Genomic DNA, 18,681 nt, shown 5'->3' on the forward strand with positions numbered 1-18,681 from the left:
CCATTTGCCCAGGTTTGAGGCAGCGAGCAGCTTTCTGCACAAAGGAGTCGCCGTGCTCGGCGGTGTCCCCGTACCCATGCACCATCGCACACATTGTCCTCACCCCACAGCTGCTTTTCTGCGCCAGTTCACAAATTCTGCCTGAATATTGCCTAGGAAAGCTGCCTGAGGAATAAAGGGAACATCTCCAGCAGATCTTTTGGGCACTCTAGAAGCACGCTGGCCTTCCAGGAACACCTTGGAGAAACCAGCTCCACGAGTGTATTTTCCCAAGCGGTTGTGCCAGCAGAGCATCCCGTGAGCAAACAGGGCTGCGAGACGAGGAACTGATCCTCCTCACCTTGCTGAGCCCCGCTACGTGCTCGTCCCAGCTGCCACCGTCCCCTCTCCCCAGCCCCAGGGTGGCTGCAGCCCCCGTCCCCTCCGCAGCTTTCCCTGGGATCTATATTGGATCGATACCCATCTAGTCAGGAGGTGAAAGGTGAAGACATTAAAAGACACTTAGCAAACACCATCCGCAGAGCCGGTGAGAAGGCGAAGGCAAGAAATCATTTTCAAGCAGCCCCTGGAAGACGCACAGCAGGAGAGAGCCGCGTCCAAGCGCCGATAAATCTCAGCTGCAGGTCTGAGCTCGGCAGAGAGCAGCCTTGGATCGAGCTGGACAGGGGCTGATGGCTGTGAACATACGGGGATTTATTTCCTTCCCAGGATGGAAATCTGCCCAGATCCTCTTCCCGCCCAGGTTAATTCAGATCGGGCTGGTGTTTGGCTGCAGGAGCAGCCCAAGAGGTGCAGCCCAGGACCCTTCCCCTCTGCAGGGATGCGGCTGGGAGCAGCCAAGCGGCGGCACTTCGGAGAGGCGATGCTCAGCCCTCGCTGTCCGTGCCAAAGCCAGGAGCTTGTCTGCACCCAGAGGCATCTCTGGTTTCCAAGAGATTCCAGCTGGGACCTCGGAGGGCAAGAAGCATCCCTGGGAAAGCTCAGCGGGTCCCAACAAAGGGACAATGCCTGCAGCAAAAGCAGGCAAAAAAAAAAAACACCTAGAAATGTGAGCAAGGGCAGGCAGAAGCCTCTTGCTTCATTTGAAGCATTTTGGGGAAAAGAGGGCTTGATGCCCATTTGTTTCCACAACCAAAATGACCTGAAGGACGGGCTGGACTCCCAGCAATGAATCCTGGCCGCCAGGCCAAAAGGTCCATCCAGAGCAGGGAAAAACTCTCCATGGGAGAGAAAAGCTTCGCCCAAGAAAGGCAAACACCCTGCATCTGGCCCCAGCACCTCCACCCCCAAATTGGAGCCTCACGTGCTGGGGATGGGGAGGTTATGGCAGCACCTGCACCCGGCGGTGACCCAAACCCCAGCCTCGTCCTGCTCACTAGATCACAGAGATCCATGCCCGAAGCAGCAGAGCCCAGGAAAAATTGGGGTCCTTGCTCAAAGGGGGAATAATGGGGACAAGCAGGAGGCATGGCAGATTCAATAAAACACCGCCTCTGAGCCCTGCTTAGGGCAGCAGAGCTTCCAGCGACTGCTAGTGGCATCCATTGATCTGGGAAATTTATTCCCTAGGGGCTTACAGGAAATGGTTTGAATCAATTTAGGCCCAATTATCACACCAGTCACCTAAGAGCAGGGGAAGGAGAAAGCTTTACCCATGCAGCCGGAGCAGAAGGAAAAACCTGTTAAAAAACGAGTGTATTACCCAAAGCAGGACTTGCGGGGATCTTTAAGGATGCCCCAGCATTTCCAGAAAAGAGCTTAAGTCCTCAAAACTGATAAAAAGCCATGGAAAGACCTTTGTGCCTTTACAGGAAGCAGCAAAACACCCAAACCGGAGCTGCCCGAGGTGATTCCGACACAGCTTTTGGCACCAGCAGCTATGTGGGTACCTGGAGAGCGAACCAGAGCCGAGCCACCCCATCCATCCTCTCCCTCATCCAGAGGGACCATGGCTCTGCTCCAAGCCAGCCCAGAAGTGCTCAGCCCCCCAAATGACCTCAGACCCGAGCTGGAGCTGCTTTCCGAATGGATACGGGAGGAACTGACCACCTGAACATCCCCAGAAGATGCAAGAAATAAATCCGCATCCTCCCATCGCTGTCTCCTCGCCATCCCGTCCTCCTTGCCCCCTGGGATTTGCTTTCCATCCTTACCGCGTTCGTTTATAGCACAGCAGCTGAGAGCAGCCCCAGCTCTGGGACAGGGAACCAAACCCTCCGCAGATGCAGCTGGGCTGCGTCAGCTTTATCCTAACGGGGGGAACAGGCAAGAAGTTAAGGCTGTTAAAGACTTTCTGGTTCCTGGATCCCAAAACCTTGCGCTGAGCAGAAGTGGCTTTCTTGAAGCGCTTTAGAAAGTGTTAAGAAGGTTCGTGCTGCACGCCAGCAAGGCTGTGTTTATGCTCCCTTTATAAGCACTTAACACCTCCCGGTTGTCTTTGCGAGCTCTGCTGGCTCGGCGGATGGGATAAAGGGCGACCTCCAGGGGGGCAGCGGCTCGCAGAGCACCTCCGGCACCATCGGATGGGCTCATTGCCGAGCTCCGGGCCACCAAACGTGCCGGGTGCCAGGAAATCCTGGGGCCTCGTTTCGTGCTATAAAGCTAGTCCTTACGTTGGATTTAGGGATGGAGAAGGTTAGGGCATGAGGATGCGAACCACAGGATCTGGGCTTTACCTCCCCTGACGTTGTTTCACTAGAGGACGTTTCTTACCGACACCACCTGGAAAAGGGATGTAAAGTTTTCATGGCTTCTCCTGCAAGGAAGCAGCACCTGGGAGCCTTTCTCTGGCTGATGCTGCCCCCCCAAAAAAAACAACCTGGGGTCAGAGCTTGCCATGGGCAGGGAGAGGATGAGGAGACGCTGCTCTCCCTGAAGAGGCGTTAAGGGGAATCAGTTCTGTCCCCATAGCACGTTTGCTGCTCCCCCTGCCCTCAGGACAGCTGGGCAGGCTTCGGTGCTCGAGCTGGGCTCCAGCTGCCCGTGTAGCATCGTGATTAGCTGCGGGCTGGCGGCTGCGATGTCCGTGCGGGGGGATTAGGGCTTCAAAAGGAAGAACGGGCAGCAGGAACAAGTGCCGCCCTTCTCCCGGCACCCTTGGGGGGACTCCCAAATAATTCTGTTAAGGGAAGAGCAGGGAAGGTGCTGGCAGCGCTTCCAGCCACTGATGCTGAGGGCCATCCCCCCTGCACCAGGCAGGGACCCCCCCAGTGTGGGACCCCCAGGTGAGGTTTTAGGGGGACCCAGGCAGCCTCCAGGCATGGCCGTGCTGGACCCATTCACCAGCAGCTAAAGCAGGGTCTTGGGAGGCAGAGAACACCCAGAGACACCCAATTCCTAGGGCAAAGTCCTTGGCAGAAGGCAACATCACAGGGAAGAGCCAGACCTCCCAAACAACAGCTGAACCTCAATTAACTGGAGATCAGCCTCTCCTCCAGGACCCTTCCCGCCAGCACAAAGCAGAGCCAAGCCTCCAGGCACTCGTGTAAACACTCCGTTCCTCCAGCAAGAGCCAGTAACTCATGTGACCCGCACTATTTATTTTTGCAAGTCCGTTTCTCCTAGCCTGGCACTGCAGCTCCTGCTCTGACACTTGGAGACTCTCACTTGGAGACAAAAAGGCACGGACCCTGCGCGTTTAACCCCTCATGCCTGCGGTCCCTGGCTAGGGGCAGGCTGCCCACACGGGTGAGATGCTGGCCGCGTAGGGATGGGAATCCTATAAATACTCTTGACCGTTCCCTACCCCCTTGCTGCATCTTTCCAGCAGCCCTGCCTCCCTCCATGCCTTTCCCAGCCCCGCTGTTTGCTTCTCCCTCCTTTTTTCCTCCCTGCGTACGTCGAGGCCCCCTTCCTCCCACAACCACGAGACTTGGGAGCTTCGGAGGAGACCCGGGCACGTCGTGGTGGATGTGTATTATTCTTGGCCCCCTCTATGAATGCAGGAGGGGAATCGGCCGCCAGCGGCGAGCGAGCGCCAGAGGCCAGGCTGATAGCGGGAGCAGACGCTGGGAACCGAGCGGAACGGAGTCACAAAACATCTGGCTGGAGCAGACCCAGCCACCCGGTGAAATGCCCAGCTTCAGCAGGGACAAAGCAGGACCCTGCTCCTTCCTCTGCTCCAGAAGCCAGCATCCCGCCTCCCTCTGCCAAAATCTCCCTGGGTTCCCCCCCCCCCCCCCCAGCACCTCCCTGGAGCAGCTCAGTGCCGCCCAGGGCACAGCGCATGGTGCCGAGCTCTCAAAGCTCTCTGCAAATCGGCCGTGAAACCCAAGCAGTGGACCCAAGAACAAGCTGGGCTCTGTGAGCCACACACCGGGGCAAATGTATTCAACTGGCCACCCTTTTGCTGGCAAACACTCAGCTCCCATCAGGAACCATTCAGCAGAAGGGCAGGGCTGTCCCTGGACGTTTTCCTGGTAAAATGATGTCAGGAGGAACCTCACGCTGCTTATCCCGGGCAGGGCTGCGGCATGTTTGACCCTATAAGCACCAGCAATCCCGCCTTGCAAGCCCTCTTTCTCCCAAATACCCCAAAGAGCGTTTGTGGGGTCCACAAAGCTGCAGCGTGAGCAGGTCTCGTCCCCCCCTGCTCAGCATCACCCGGCTGGAGCCGAGATGGGCGTCATGGTTGCGCTCACGCTGGGGGGGTATTTCCAGACCCACCTATTCCCAAACACCCCGGGGAGGGATGAGTGGAAAGTGCCTCTCCCTCCCTCGTTCCCAGAAAGGCTTTTTCAGCTGGGAAGGAAGCTGTTGCACCACTCAGCCGCACTGGGAGCCAAGCCCCGAGATTTGGCTCGGTGAGGAGGTCACGAGAGGCGACCCGCTTGCCTGCATCCCCCTGGGGAGGCTGAAAGCCCCGCTCCCGACACACGGACTGCACACGCGGGGCCACGAGCCGCGCGCCGAGGTGCCCACCGAGCCCCATGCCACGCACGGGGGCACGCAGGGGTGCTGCCACGATCAGCACGATCCCGAGCAATGAGTTCGGAGATAACGCAGCCGTCTGGGTTTGCTTTCTGCTAGGGAGCTCCAGACGGGGCAGAGGCAGAAAAGAAAAAAGAAAGGATAAAGCCGCCGATTGAGGCGAGCTCACCCCAGCCCTCGCCCGTCAGCGCAGGGGCACGGCCAGCCCTTGACTCCCATCCCCGAAGCCTTCAAAGGGCTCTTTGTCTGCAGCGATCCCACCAGCACCAGCCTGCTCGCCCGGAGCGGAGGCGTCAACCTGCCCATGGGGATGGGACCGTTGGCATCGGGGGACGCCGCCGGCCCCCTCCCCAGTGCATCCCCTACGGGACGCCGTCCCCCCGCGGGCAGCAAAGCCCCGAGCAGCTCTGCTCGCCCACACCAGGCTTAAACCCCTTCGGAGAGCTTTGCATGGGAAACACGTGCGCTGCTTGGATTTAAGCTAACACCGAAGCCTTTCCTCCCCCAGCATTTGGGGCAATGGCGCCGCAGAGCTGCCCAGACCCCCCCGCCCCCTCCCCAGCAGCCAGAAGTTGGGAGCTGATCCCTCCGAAGCAACCTGCCGCTCCCACAGTCCCAGCCTGTGATTTATTTAATCAATCTTTGGATCGAGTCCTACATATATTTCCAGCTTCCCTGGGAGGTTTGGAGTTTTTCCTTCCCCCCCCCCCACCCCCTCCCCTCCACTTTCCCCTTGGCATCAGCTGTGCTTTCCCTGCAGGGAGGAGGGGAGCGGGGAAAAGCAGCCGGAATCGGATTGCAACCTTCACACGTTTCCAGGGTTTTGGAGCCGCGTTTCCCACCAAGAAGGCTGCAAACCTCAATCTGTCAGGCCACCTAAACAGAAACACATGGCTGCAGCTCAGCTTGCCAGCCAGCGACGATAAAGCGAGGAATCAAAGCGAGGGAGAAATGCGAGGAATAGCCCCTGGGAGCGCTGGGTGAGGCAGAACCAGCGCGGGGCAGCCAGCCTGGGACATGGGCAATTTGGTGGCTCGAGAAAAGAGGAGATGAAAGACGTTTGGAGCTGTAAAGAGGAGGAATCTGTAGCCCGCACTGGGTGGGCAGGGACACTGGACGAGCCCAGGGACGGGTGGGCAGGTGATGCCCCCATGCAACGGGGGGAATTCGGGGACTGCTGCATCAAAACAGGAGCTTGCACGTGGGCTGTGCACCTAAACACACCATTCCAGGGGAAAAAAAAAAAATCCCACAGAAGCACTTAAAATATTTGCATTAAGTATCCAACAAGCCTATCAGGATTAATAGCATTACAGCAAATTCCAGACAAATTAATAACCATTAGGCTGTCACATAAAAACACTCCTGGAGCTGCCTGGCCTAAGCCTCACTGTAAATCACGTTGCTATCAGCAGCCAATCCTTTGTTCACGAACTGAGCTCTCCTTTTACCAGCACACATCGCTTTTTGACTCGTATCGTGAGGACAGGAGGCGTTCAGGAGCTCGGCTCTGACCCACCTGCCATTCGGCACGGGGCTGAGCTCCCAGCAAGACGCCTACGTGCTGCTCAGGAGGAGGAGGAGGAGGAGGAGGAAGAGAAGGAGAAGGAGGAGGAAAGATGCTCTGGGGCTAACGGAGCACCAGGGGAGGATGCAGCTGATTTCCAGCTGCCACAAATTCACGGCATGACCTTACCCGTGTAAGTCACCGCCCTGGCTCCGTTCCCTCCACATTCCCACCCAGCAAAGCAACGAGCCCGTGGCAATTTTATGGCGGGGGGGGGTTCACAGGCAGGTCGGCCCATCAGCTGCACCCAGCTGGCCCCATAACCCATCCCACACGGCTGCCCCAGCCCCATCGGGCACGGAAAGGGAGCAGGAGGGTTTGGCTGCAGTGCTGCCACGGCTGGAAGAACGCCCTTCAGGCTCAGCTCCTTGGAAGCAGAAAATACGAAGCAAAGCTCCCCAGAAATATAAAAGATGAGCAGAATTAGGGGGAGAATAGGATGGGGAGAGCTGAGAGCTCCAAAGCAATTACACCACCACGTCTCCCAGCCAGCTCTGACAACACTGACCTCCACCACGCTCAGTCCCTGAGATTAATTACCAAGGTTAATCGCAGCTCTGATAATTGGCTTAGTCAGCATTACGACACTCGTCCTGCGGCTCTGCTGCTCACCTGGAAATGCAGCCCCTGCCTTTTCCCTGACCATCCGACAGAACCTGGATGGAGGAAGCTCCTGCCTTCCTCAGAGGCTATTTCAGCCAGGATTTACCATTTTTTTTTCATGCAATCATGGTTTTTTACCCCGTCTTTGGCTCAAGGATGTTCCCAGGGGTGGCTCATCAAGAGAAAATCCTCTCCCAGCCTCCATTTCCTTCGGCGGAGCTGGTATTTCACCCAGACATGTAAAGGAAAGGCAGCCCCAAGCCCTGATTCCCCCCCACCGAGGGTCGAAGCCCCCTTCTCACACCTGAGCCTCCCCACACCATCGCACGGACAAACCTGGCCCGGCCCCGCGCTCCCCACGGGCCGGCTGCCGCGCCGACAGATGTTTTCTATAAATAACAAAATAAGGAGCACAAAAGCTGCAGAAATAGAGCGAGCAAATCCAATTAGGTTGGAAAATAAATAAATAAATAAATCTTGGCCGGGCGTGCAAAAGGTCTGAGGGTGATCAGCTCGCGTGGTGCGTCTCTATTAAAGCCAGCGGAGGGAGTCGGGTCCCGGGGTTCGGCATCTCCTCCAGGCTGAGACCTGGCTGGGGGGGGGCAGGGGAAGCCGTTATCTATCCCCATCTCTTTGGCCGCTTTAGAAAGAAGAATGCGAAAATCTGAGCCAAAAAGAGAATTTGCCAAAGGAAGAAGGGAAAGAGAGCCTTGGAGTTTGCCTTATTTCCTATAATAATGATTGATTTTTCTCCCTCCGCTCTCTCAGATTTTGGCTCGGGATCTGGGGCTCCTCTGGGAGCCGGCCCGGAGTGTAGGTTTCACTTAAACAGACAATTTGTTGCTTTCACGTGCTGAAACCTCAAAAGCCACAACGCGGCTGGGCTGTACGAGCTGATTCTTTCCCATCTCGTGTCAAGGCTGGCCGGGAAGCCACAGTACCAGCTGTGCCATAACGCTTTCAAAGACCGTCCCCATGATTTTTGCTGTTTGAGGTGGGCCTCAAAGACCTCTCAGAAGCAGCCCTAATTCCCCAGCACACAAATCTTTTAATCCAGCAGCAAAAGCCTGACTGGGACCCAGCAGCGGGATGGTGAAGTGAAGCAAATTCAGCCTCCAGCCAGAGCTTTTGTTCCTAAACCAGAGCAAAAATTAACCGGCAACTGGTTGGAAAAAGAAGAAAAAGGAGAAAAAAAAAAAAAGAGAGAGAGAGAGAGAGAAATCTTCTCATGAAGTCATTCAGCTGAGACTGGAAATTGTCCTAAAGGGTCGGCTCTGCCGATGAGGACTGCAAAGCCGGGCCGTGGGTTTCTGTCCCCGCTCCAAGGGCTCCTTATGCATTTTGCATTAAGCAGTAATTGGATAAAACGCATAAACAGGCGCTGGCAGAGGAACCAAACGCAGGTCCCCCCCTCCCCGGGGTTCACGGCTCCGCGAGCCCGAGAGGCACGCGCTCCCATTTCAGCTTTTGGTAAGAGGCAGCTGCAAGCACGGAGCCTCCCCGGGTCCCTGCAGCCTCCTCCGGGAGCCCCGTGGGATCCCAGCCAGCAGGGATGAGGCCGTGGCCTCCCCCAGGCTGGGGCAAATCCGTGAGCCCCCCTGCGGAGACACCGATAGCCCCCACGACCTTTATACGTTGCTTTGGGGTGCTGCTCCCGAAGCTCTTGGTGGTCTGGGTTGCCACCCTCCAGCAAGCACCCCCAGAGGCTTGGTTATGGCCTCAGTTAGTTGGGGAGGGAAAAAAAAACCTTGAATTCACTGGGAACCTGTAAGGTTCGAGGAGGCTTCAGTGCCTCATCCCTCAGATCCGAGGATCAGAGGCCCCGGAGCCTCAGCTGCTGCAGACTGGCTGCGCTCCACGAGATACAAGCCGGCAGGCTGTTCCATGCTGTCTGGGATCCGGCCGTCAGAGTCGTTAGGAAGCTGCTTCGTTAGCCCAAGCACAGCTGGGTTGTTCCCCGGGGAGCCTGAGCTTGTCACCGTTGTCACCGTGCGCTCGCCGAGCCCCAGCCTCCCGCTGGCTGCGGGAAGGGGCCTTGGCGAGGGGAAACAGAAGGGTTTGGGGGGGGGGGGGGCGGGGGGGTTTGTAAAATGGGAGCTATCAGCCTGAGCACACCAAAAAAAGCTCTGCTGAGAACACAGGGGACCAAGCTGCATCACACCGCAGCTGAATCCTAGACAAGAAAGGGGGTTAAAAGCGTTAAGGCCTCTGCTCATTAAGGAAAGCCTCATTTGCCCCCACTGACCCTCTCACCTTCTCACGCAGAACAGGAAGGCTTAAAATCAAAAAGGCAGAGCCTAAAGGCAGACAGAAATTCCCCCAAAGCCCTTGAACAAGCAAAGCTGCAGCCGTGGCCCCACAGGGCAGAGAAGTCGCTCATCAATCACGGCTGCATCCAGCCCCATGCGCCCGGGGACCAGCCACAGCCTGGGGGTGCTGGGGGCATGTGCAATTTTGGCCATCTTTTTACTCGTGGCTCCTTCTGATGCCTTATTTCGGGGGAATAAATCGAGCACAACCCCAGGCTAGGCGTCAGCACACGGGTCTGGGTTCAAGGTGCTTGTCCAAACCCATCTGGCTGCTCCGAGCCCACGTCTCCCATGGGAACGAGGCTGCAGGACCCCACGGTTTGAACCAAAAGCACCCAGTGCTGCAGGCTGAACCCCCAGGACACCCCCCCCCCCAGACACCAGACCCCAGCTGAACACCCAGTGATGGACACCACCCCCCCAGGAAGCCACAAAAGCCACGCAAAGACAAAACCAGGACGGACCCCACAGCACGGAGAGCTACTCAAAGATGTCACAAAGATAAATGACCATGCACAAAAGTCACTTTATTTTTAAAAAAGCACCGAGCACGTGCCCCGCGGGGGCCGGCCCCCCCCCCCCACATCCTGCACGCCCCCAGCCCCGTGGCCAAATCCCCTTTTTCTGCCCCGAAGCAAGCCCAAAGCAGCTGGCTGAGGCATCCCAGGGCGGGCAACCCGAGCTGCGGGACGGAAGCGGCCGCGCTCCCACCCCACGGAGGTCGGGGAGGCTGCGCCGGCCGCCCCCGCCTTGGCCATGACCCAGGCTCCTGATGGAGTGCGAGCGCTGGAAGCACACCATGAGATACCTGCCTCCGCCTCGCTCCCCTCCAAGCAGGCTTCTAAATATATATATAGATATCTTATTATAAAGAAATTTGGGATTGTTGTTAGAGAAATCTGCAAAAGCACAGCTGGCACCATCAGCTGCTGCCGTGCCCCCCCACACCTCCTTTCCGTGTAACAACCGGGTTAGCAAAACCATTTAAATCTCAGCGAGTGGCCGGGTGGTGCGGGGCAGCAGAGGGGAGCCCTAAATCTGGGATGTTTCTCCTTGGAGCAGCCAATGCAACCGAAGAAAAAAATAAATCAGATCAGCTTTAGAGCCTTTTCTAGGAGCCGCGTCTGCCGGTCTCGTAGAAGAAATTACCTCTCGCAAGCAACCCCGCTGCACTCTGAGCGTTTGGGCAGATGTAAAACATTAGCACCAGGGCCCCTCGCCTTGGTTTTTGTCATGCTCCGATGCGAGGTGAAGCTGCAGCCTTCGAGCTAGGAGGTGGCCGGGGGTCTCCGTCCTGCCCGAGGGCATGGGGACAGCAAGGGGGGGATTTGGGGCATTCCACCCCCTCCTTTTCACCAGTTCTCACCCCAACGCACCCTCCCCCTTTCCTTATTCCATTTTTTGTGGAAGGCAGAATTTTCAGGGCAGGGGAAGCACTCGTCCAGCCCACTCCAGCATTAAGAAATACTCACTGCCAGCATCACCCCACAGCCCCCAGGCAGGGCTCATCCCCGCTCTGCAGCCAGCCTGGGAACGCACAAAGGCACGAGAGCCCCGGCAGGCGCGGGGAGGGCTCAGCTCCGACCTAGAGAAGAGCCGAGGACCTGAAGATGAGATTTTGGAGGCCACCGCTGGCCAAAGAAACACAAAGCTCGGCCTTCAAAAGAAGCAGGGGAGAAATTGAGCCACCTCAAGTTCACCTGGTGCATTCAGTGCTGATTTAAGGGCCGGTCGGGGACATCTTCCTCTGCATACACACATGGGTCACCTTTTCTCCCTGCTAATGTCAGACATCTCCAGCATGTTTAAGAAACAAAGAAAGATCTCTGCATAAATCTCTTGAGGGCGGCCACTGCGACTTAAGCACCAGCTGACATGAGAGATGGGGAAAAGCAACCCAAAACTGCACCGCGTCGCCCATTTTGCACAGCTGGGCTGACGACGGCCGGATCTCATTCATCAACTGATGAAGTAGAAACATGAAATTGAGGCCGAAGCGATGAAGGATAACTGCAAGGTTTCCTCCCAGACAGCGAGCTCCCAGCAGCTGCTGGATGCTCGGCGCACGAAGCAGCGAGCCGGGCGTCGTGAAACACCCAGGAGGGAGAAATCCCTGGGGATGGAGCTGAAAGGGGCACGCGTGGGAACGCATCCCCAAAAGCAAAGCACGGCCTTTCTTCCAGCCGATTTCGCGCTTCAGGTTCTTGCCTCCAACCACCTCGGCTCAGAGCCCACCCCTGAGCTCCCCATCGCAATGCAGCAGCCCGTGCAGCGCACGCGGAGCTGCTCTTTCAGGGCCAAACTGGGGCTTTGAACCTCTGAGGTTCACTGCTAAGAGGTTTTTTCCTCTTCTTACAGCTTGAATTGCCAAGCAGCAAACTGTAAAGATTTCAGCCTCTCCTCTGTCCAGACTAAAATAGCACTGAGGGCCTTTTGCACTCAGATTTCTTTTTTTTTTTTTTTCTCCATCCTTTTCAAAGGAAATGCAAAAATCTCAGCCCCAGCCAGAGGCGTTGCAGCATTTCACTGATCGCTTTAATTTCATTCAGCGCTGCCCCGCTCTGACAGGCCGGGCAAGAAACCCTGATGGCTGCAAACCCCGCAGCTTTTGTGCCAATAAATCGCAACATGTTTGTATTGCCTTCTTCCAACAAGAGGACCGAGATATAAATACGGGGCACGACCCACTAAAACGTCGCTGGGACGCAAACCCTTTCATCTCCAATTTATCATTGCAGATCCGCCCTGGCAAAGCGGCCTCGTTGCCCTTCCAGCAGCCGTCTGCTGAGCCCAGCAGAAAGGAGCTGATAATCTCCGTCCTGCTCCGAAGGAAGGGGCTGCATGACACAAACCGTCCCCTCCACAGGGGATGCAGCCACCAGCATCGCCCGAGCGGGCAGCGATGACCTCCCACCCTCGCCTTTGGGGTTACATCGGCAGCCTGCATGTGCTCTGCTTTCCCTGCAGGAGGATTTGCAGGTTAAAATGAAAGCTTCGCTCGGAGAAAAACCACGTGCTCCGCAGCCAAAACGCAGGGAAGGGCTGCTCGTGGCAGGAGGAAGGTTAAGAGGTGGGCTCAGAAACCAGCGACAGAAACAAAGCAACCCCCAACCTCTCGAAAAACAAGGTCGGAAGAGAGAAACCTTGGGAGAGGCTTGAGAAAACCAGGAGCACCGAAGCCTCCTGGTGCTTGAGAAATGCCCCGTGCCAGGTGGCACCGTGCAGGGAAATCAATACGCAGGGGAGCCCCACTCCAAGCCCCGTTTCTCCAGAAAATCTCCCTCTGCACCCCTTTTATTTTCCCCAGGATTATTTCTTTTCCCAGAGAGAGTCTAGCTGTCTCTCCTGTTATTTTTATGAAGCGATACTCAGCCTCGGAGGGCAGGAAGGGAAATTGGAGCCACCGGTTGCTCGCTCCGGAGCTGAGCAGCCCCCAGCAGGGAGCTGTACCGTGGGTTTTCCCAGCGCACCAGGCGAACGGGGACCGTCATCTCCAAATCCTCCTAGAGCCAAAGCAAATTTCTTTTCTCCCCAGTTTGCTTGGCCTGTAAAAAAAACTAAAGAAGCCAACACAGAGAAAACCCCAGGAGGCTTGGATGAGAAGACACCCAAATCCTCCGTGGCACAGCAGAACAGGATGAGCCACCCAGCACATCCCCCCCCCCCACGTCCCCAGCTTTGGGGTTTGGCTGGTTTATGAGGATAGCCACGACTTTTGCTTGCAGACTGGAATTTTAGAAGTTTTCTAGGTTATTCAAGCCCCACGCGTGACACAGGTCATGAGCAACAGTGGGCTTTGGAGGGGGAGGTTTGGGCTGCCCCGTCCCAGCTCAAGGGGCTTTGGGGGGGGGGTTGGGATCGGGCCCCGCTCACCCGGCCCCAGCACCCAGAGCAGCTCCCTGCTTCCCTCTGCAGTCACAAGGCAGAAGGGCTCGCGTGGCTCACAGCCTCCTCTGCCTCTCCCAAAGGCAGGATTTGTCCCAGTCCTTCCCCTGCCCACGCTCCCGCTGCAGGCTGGGCCGTACCCCACTTGGCATCACCCCAAAAGCACCTCGGGGCCAGCATCCCCGCCATGGCTCAGCATCCCCAGCGCTGGCTCCGGCTTCGCGCAACCCCCCAGGTTTTTATTTTAAGCAAAAGCCTCGCCAAGCAGCCTCCTCCCTACTCTTCAGGAAAAGCCGGCTGCCTGCAGGTAGCGCGGCAAAAAGGAAGCGGGGAGGAACCTTTCAATTTGTTTTCCCACTCCAACATCCAAACAGGCTCTCGCAGCCTTAGCCAAGAGGTCTCCGCGCTTGGCAAACGCTCTGCAATTAAACGACACGTTTTTGGAAAGGGTTCTTCCTCGATCCCGGGGAAGGGAGGGGAAACACCCACGTGCACAACAGGGAACGGAGCTGAAGTGGTGCAAGAAGGCGAGGGGGGGAATCGTTGTAGCAGGATTTCCCAGGAGCAACGTTATTTTATATTTTACTATTCAACATTTCGCATCCAGCTGCAAAAATAAAAAAAAAACAGCTTGTGTTTGGAGGCACCCGGTTCCTGGCTGGGTCATACCTGGTCGGGAGGCTTTGGATGGATCCGTGCAAGGGCTGAGCACAGCCAGAGATGGGGCAGCGGCTCCAAACCACCCCTCGGGCAGCTGAATTCAGGCGAGGAGCTTAGGAGACCTTCCCTCAGGAAAGAGCCTGGAGCACCAGCATCCCACGCACAAAAAATATCAGGGCTCAGCTACGGACAGAAATGCCAGCAGATGCACGCGCAGCCGTGCTTCCCGGGGGAAATCTCACCTTGGGCACGCACCAAGGAACCTGCCTCCCTCCCTCGCTTCACCACTGGGCTCCTAAGCTCAAAATGACATGGAATAACTAGCCACCAGCCTGGAGACGTGCTTTGCTACCTCCTACCAAAAGGCTTTGTGAGGGGGAAAGGCTCCTTAACCACCCTCCCTCTATTTCTGGGTGCTGACGGCCCCCACCTGCTCCCCGTGTGCCCACCTGCTGAGCACGGCTGCGGCTCCCGGGGAGGAGGCAGGGCACCCAGCCGTGCCTCGGAGCATCTCGGCTGAAATCTCACTGCTGTGGCCAAATAACCTTGGGGTGCTGGGCTGCAAAATGAAAGTAAGGATGGCAGGCTCGTTCCCAGAGCATCTGGAAGGGGAAAGGGCAGCACGGGGGGGGATACGCAGCATCGTAGCCGTGTATCCCTCTTAATCAACACCCAAGTTCATCGCAGGCTGTGTATGCCTCTTAATCAACACCTGAATTCATTTCTCTGCCTCCCCCAGCAGCTGTCAGGCGGTTGAAGGCTGGGGTTCCCACCTCGCTACGCTCCCTTGCTTCTTTCATGTCTTTGCACGAGCCGCTCTCTCTGACCTCACGCTCTTTGCCGTCTCTCCTGGAGCCTCTTCCCTCGCGGTGTGTTTTCTATTTTATTATTATTATTTATTTATTTTTGCTCTTTGGCACTCACGTTCTTGGCGATGCTGCTCTCCGTGCAGCTGCTCTGGTTTTGCAAAAGCAGCTCAGAGGCTCGCAGGGGCAGCAGACCCCATCCTTTCCCTTCAAGGCGTGTGCCCAGGGGCCTCCTGCCCGAGCCCCCAGCCCCCCAGCAGCCACGTTACCCCTGGGTGCCCGCAGCCCCCGGGCGTTACCGGAGGAAGGTGCCCAGCAGCAGCAAAGCCCTCCCTTTACTGCTGTCACCGCTGCCACCAGCGGCCAGCTTCTCCTCCCATCACGTCTCAGGGCACTGCGCCCTTTCTGCTTAAAAATATCCTCCCCCCCCCCCAACCCCTCTCCCCATGGCCTTTTTATTTCTCATTTCCTTCAATCTTAGTTCTGCCCAGGTTAAAATAACCTGATAACGCCCGGTTAAAAATGCTTCCAGATAAAAAGCTCCGTTCATAGAAAACTGCCTTGGGAAGCGGGAGGTGCTTTTTAGGAGCCTCTCCCCCTCTCCTTTTCGCTTTTTTTGCTGACCCCCCCCCACCCCCCGGCCGAGCCCAGCTGCCAGCTCCGGTCCCACTAGAGGGCAACAGAAACCCAGGAAAGGAGCCGGGCTGAGCAGCAGCAGAGGGGAGGAAGGGCCTTGCGGCACCGCCGAGGCTTCCTTGATTCAGCTTTCAGCCAAATCACGCCTCAAAATCGCAGCTGCTCCCCCCCGCTCTCCCCCCTTCCAGCCGCTTCCCCCAGCCGGGATGCGCAAGAGGCTGCGTGCTATGGGATGTCCCCCTTTTCCCCCCAAAATCTGCCCCTGCTCTCTGCCATCGCGGGAGCATCTTTCCCTGAGCATCAGCCCCCCTGCACGCAGGAAAAGAAGTTTCCCCAAGCCCCAGAAACACGCAGGAGGTGCTCGATTTTTGGAAATACCTGTGAGCCGAGGGGATGTTTTCACAGCGGTCTCTGGAGCCCCGATTGGGGTGGCCAAAGCAAAAACAAACAAACAAACAAAAAAAAACACTGGCACCAATTAACCCCATCACCAATTAACCCCATCCTCATCAGCCACCTGCAAGAGGCCAGGATGCCCCTTCCAACCCCTCCTGTGACCCTCCTGGGGCGAAAAGCATCAGGGAAAGGAGTTTTCTTTACAAGTGCTAAAAGCAGCACCCGGCCTTTCCGTTCCCTCCTCCCACCGGGAATATTTTCACCGGGGTTTTCAAGGAAACCCGTCCCCAGGTGCTGGCCCAGGGCTCCCCCAGATGGGTTCGTTTCCACTGAGGAGGTCCCATTTCTGCACGGGAGGTGCAGGAGCCCACTTTTACTGCATGAGCCCGTCGGATGGGCCGTGTCCCCTGGCTGGAGCGGGGGACACGTCCCCACCGCCGCCCTGGAGAGGTGACAGCGCCGGCACCGTGCTCACCACGCACGGGCTATTTAAGCAGCTCCGGAGGGAGCCATCGTGGCACCAGACGAGCTGGAGCAGCTCCTAAATCAGCCCTTCTTTATGCCGCTCCAGTTGCCAGCTCCCTCTGAACACCAGAAAAACCCAGAAAGCCGCATTAAATCACTTTTATCCTCGCTTTTATCCATCCCCTGCTCTTCCTCCTCGCCCTGAGCCACGCTGCCATCAGCCTGGCCTCGCAGCCAAATCAGAGCTGCCCAGATGCTCCCCCAAAAAACCTCATCCCCCCCCCCAAACCAGTGCAGCGAATAGGTGCTGGACACATCCAGCACCACAGGGGGGGGGGGACACGTGGACCACGCGGTGCTGACAGCTCCAGGCAGGCTGGGCAGGAGCTGCAGTGCTTGGCGTGATTTAGAAGCAGGTGATGGCTCAGGCATTTGGAAGTTTTGTGAAGATCTTTTATCGGAATCACTGTAGTTAGAGCCGTGCAGCCTATTAAAGGTAGCCAGCACGCCGCTGGGGCCAGGACAACATTAGTGCTCCCGTATATCCTCCACTGCTGTGTTCCTTCTGGGTTTAGGAGGCCCCAGGGTCCTTCCAGCACCACTCCTGGATGAATATCCTGGAGCTCAACAGCCCTGGGGAGGGATTCGCCACCCGATTGCTCCCTTTGGCACAGGTCGGATGGGGAACTGGGCTCGTGTGGCTCCTCTCCCTCCGTGAGCATCAAGGCTGGGTCTCGTCTTCCATGCCCCGAAATGCCACCGCTCCACGGGCGCGAGTGCCATCACTACAACTCCCGTGGCATCCACCCGAGACCGTAATCCCACCCGCCTCCGATGCCCGAACCACCCAGGTGGCGACAGGCAGCGACGCAGGCGGGCGCCTTCGATGCGGGGAGCAGGCAGCGACCACCCCGCGGCCTCATCGCCCACCTTCCTCCCTCCCTCCCCACCCCAAAACTGCGAGAGAAGCCCCCCCCTCCCCTCGCCCCCAGGTCCAGGTCCCAGCATCGCAAGCACAGTCGAAAGCTGGAGCGGTTTGCTGCGCAGATGGGAGTGCTAGCGGGGCACTCGGTGGCAGCATCCTGCCTGCCGAAACCTGCTCATTTCCCCATGGTCTGTTCGTTTTTAGCAGCGCTGCGGGATCTGGCTTTCCAAAGGGGCTCGGGAAAAGGAGGGGGAATACGGAAAGGATGCGGAAAGGAAGGTAACGAGCTGTAAAGGAGAGGAATCGCTGCCCGGGGTTTGAGAAAATCCTGGGTGTAATTCAAGTCCTGTCCCTGGCAAGTTACTTCTGTACTGCAACTTCTCCCGCTGAAAGATGGGAAAAGGACAACTGTTCCCTTCCGTGAAACAAACCCAAACGAGCAAGGCTCTGTCGGTCTGGAACAGCAAAGCCAACCGACGAGTTCTGTTTCCTTTTTAAGCGCCATGCAGCCTGCCATGCCTTTACTTCTGGAATAAAGTAAGACTCAAACCGCCTGGCTTGGGTGGGGGAACAGAATCTGCATTTGCTTGTTCCTTTTTTTAATTTCCCAAGCCTAAGGAGCGGTGCCCGGCGCTGCCACGATTCGTCACCTCCCCGCTGCCGTGCAGAAGGAAGGCAGGAACGGCACCGTCTAGGCTTACGCATGCACAAAGCCACAACTAAACGGAAAATAAACTTCCTAGCCAGCCCGCGCCCTCGCAGAGGTGCGAGACCCTCGGGGGAGGAAGGAAATGTTCCGCAGCCCTGTAGAAGGGGCCAGGTACGGACTCGTCCCCTCTCTCTCCAGAGCAAAAGGTCCCAGAAATATTTAATTCTCTCTTTTTAACGGTTTTTAAGGACGGGGAGAGAAAGCAGAGCGCACAGCCACGTGGCGGGGGGAGGAAGCACTGCAGCAGCAGCCAGTATTTATGAACCAGAAATGAACCCCCAAATAAATGGAGGCCCCACGACTCGGCCAACGCCTCCCAAAGGGCACAACAAGAGGGAGAGCCTCCCTGCGCCCTGCCCGCAGCCGGGTCCTCCCATGGGAGAAGGAGCCTTTTGCTTTTTCCCCGACGGCCAGAGCCAAGGGACCAGGTCCTGCGGAGGGCGAAGGCTGGCAGAAAGAAGCCTTCTTCATGAGCTTTTTCCTCATGCCCAGGACGGGGAAGAGCCGAGCCTGGAAGCAGAGCATCCGCCACAATCCCCTTGTCCCCTTTGGTGCCAGACCAAGCTCCCAAGGGCACGCTCGGGCACCCCTGGCCATTTCCCACCCCGGTGCGCTCCCTTCGCTCCGCTTCCCCCCCCGCCCCCAGCAGCCCGGGATGCTCCTCTCGGATCCCAACGGAGGCTCCTTCACACGACGGCTGCACAACCTCGTCCTCGGGCACCCCGCACACCCCTTTGGGACCCTCCCCCCCCCCCAATTGTCCCCTTGGGGGGGCTGCTCTGGGGTTTCGC

General features: G+C 57.4%; 1 protein-coding gene across 1 annotated transcript in view; it reads left to right on the forward strand.

Moving 5' to 3' along the window:
- Positions 1-1,926: 1,926 nt before the first annotated feature.
- The window catches only part of NXPH3 (neurexophilin 3), a 20,056-nt gene continuing 3,301 nt past the window's right edge, over positions 1,927-18,681 (forward strand). The window contains exon 1 of the mRNA XM_035347893.1: positions 1,927-1,959. Within this exon, the coding sequence (XP_035203784.1) occupies positions 1,949-1,959 (11 nt within the window). The 5' untranslated portion in view covers positions 1,927-1,948. The remainder of the gene's footprint in view (positions 1,960-18,681) is intronic.

Source organism: Oxyura jamaicensis, chromosome 27 (assembly GCF_011077185.1).
Source record: "Oxyura jamaicensis isolate SHBP4307 breed ruddy duck chromosome 27, BPBGC_Ojam_1.0, whole genome shotgun sequence".
Taxonomy (NCBI): Eukaryota; Metazoa; Chordata; class Aves; order Anseriformes; family Anatidae; genus Oxyura; species Oxyura jamaicensis.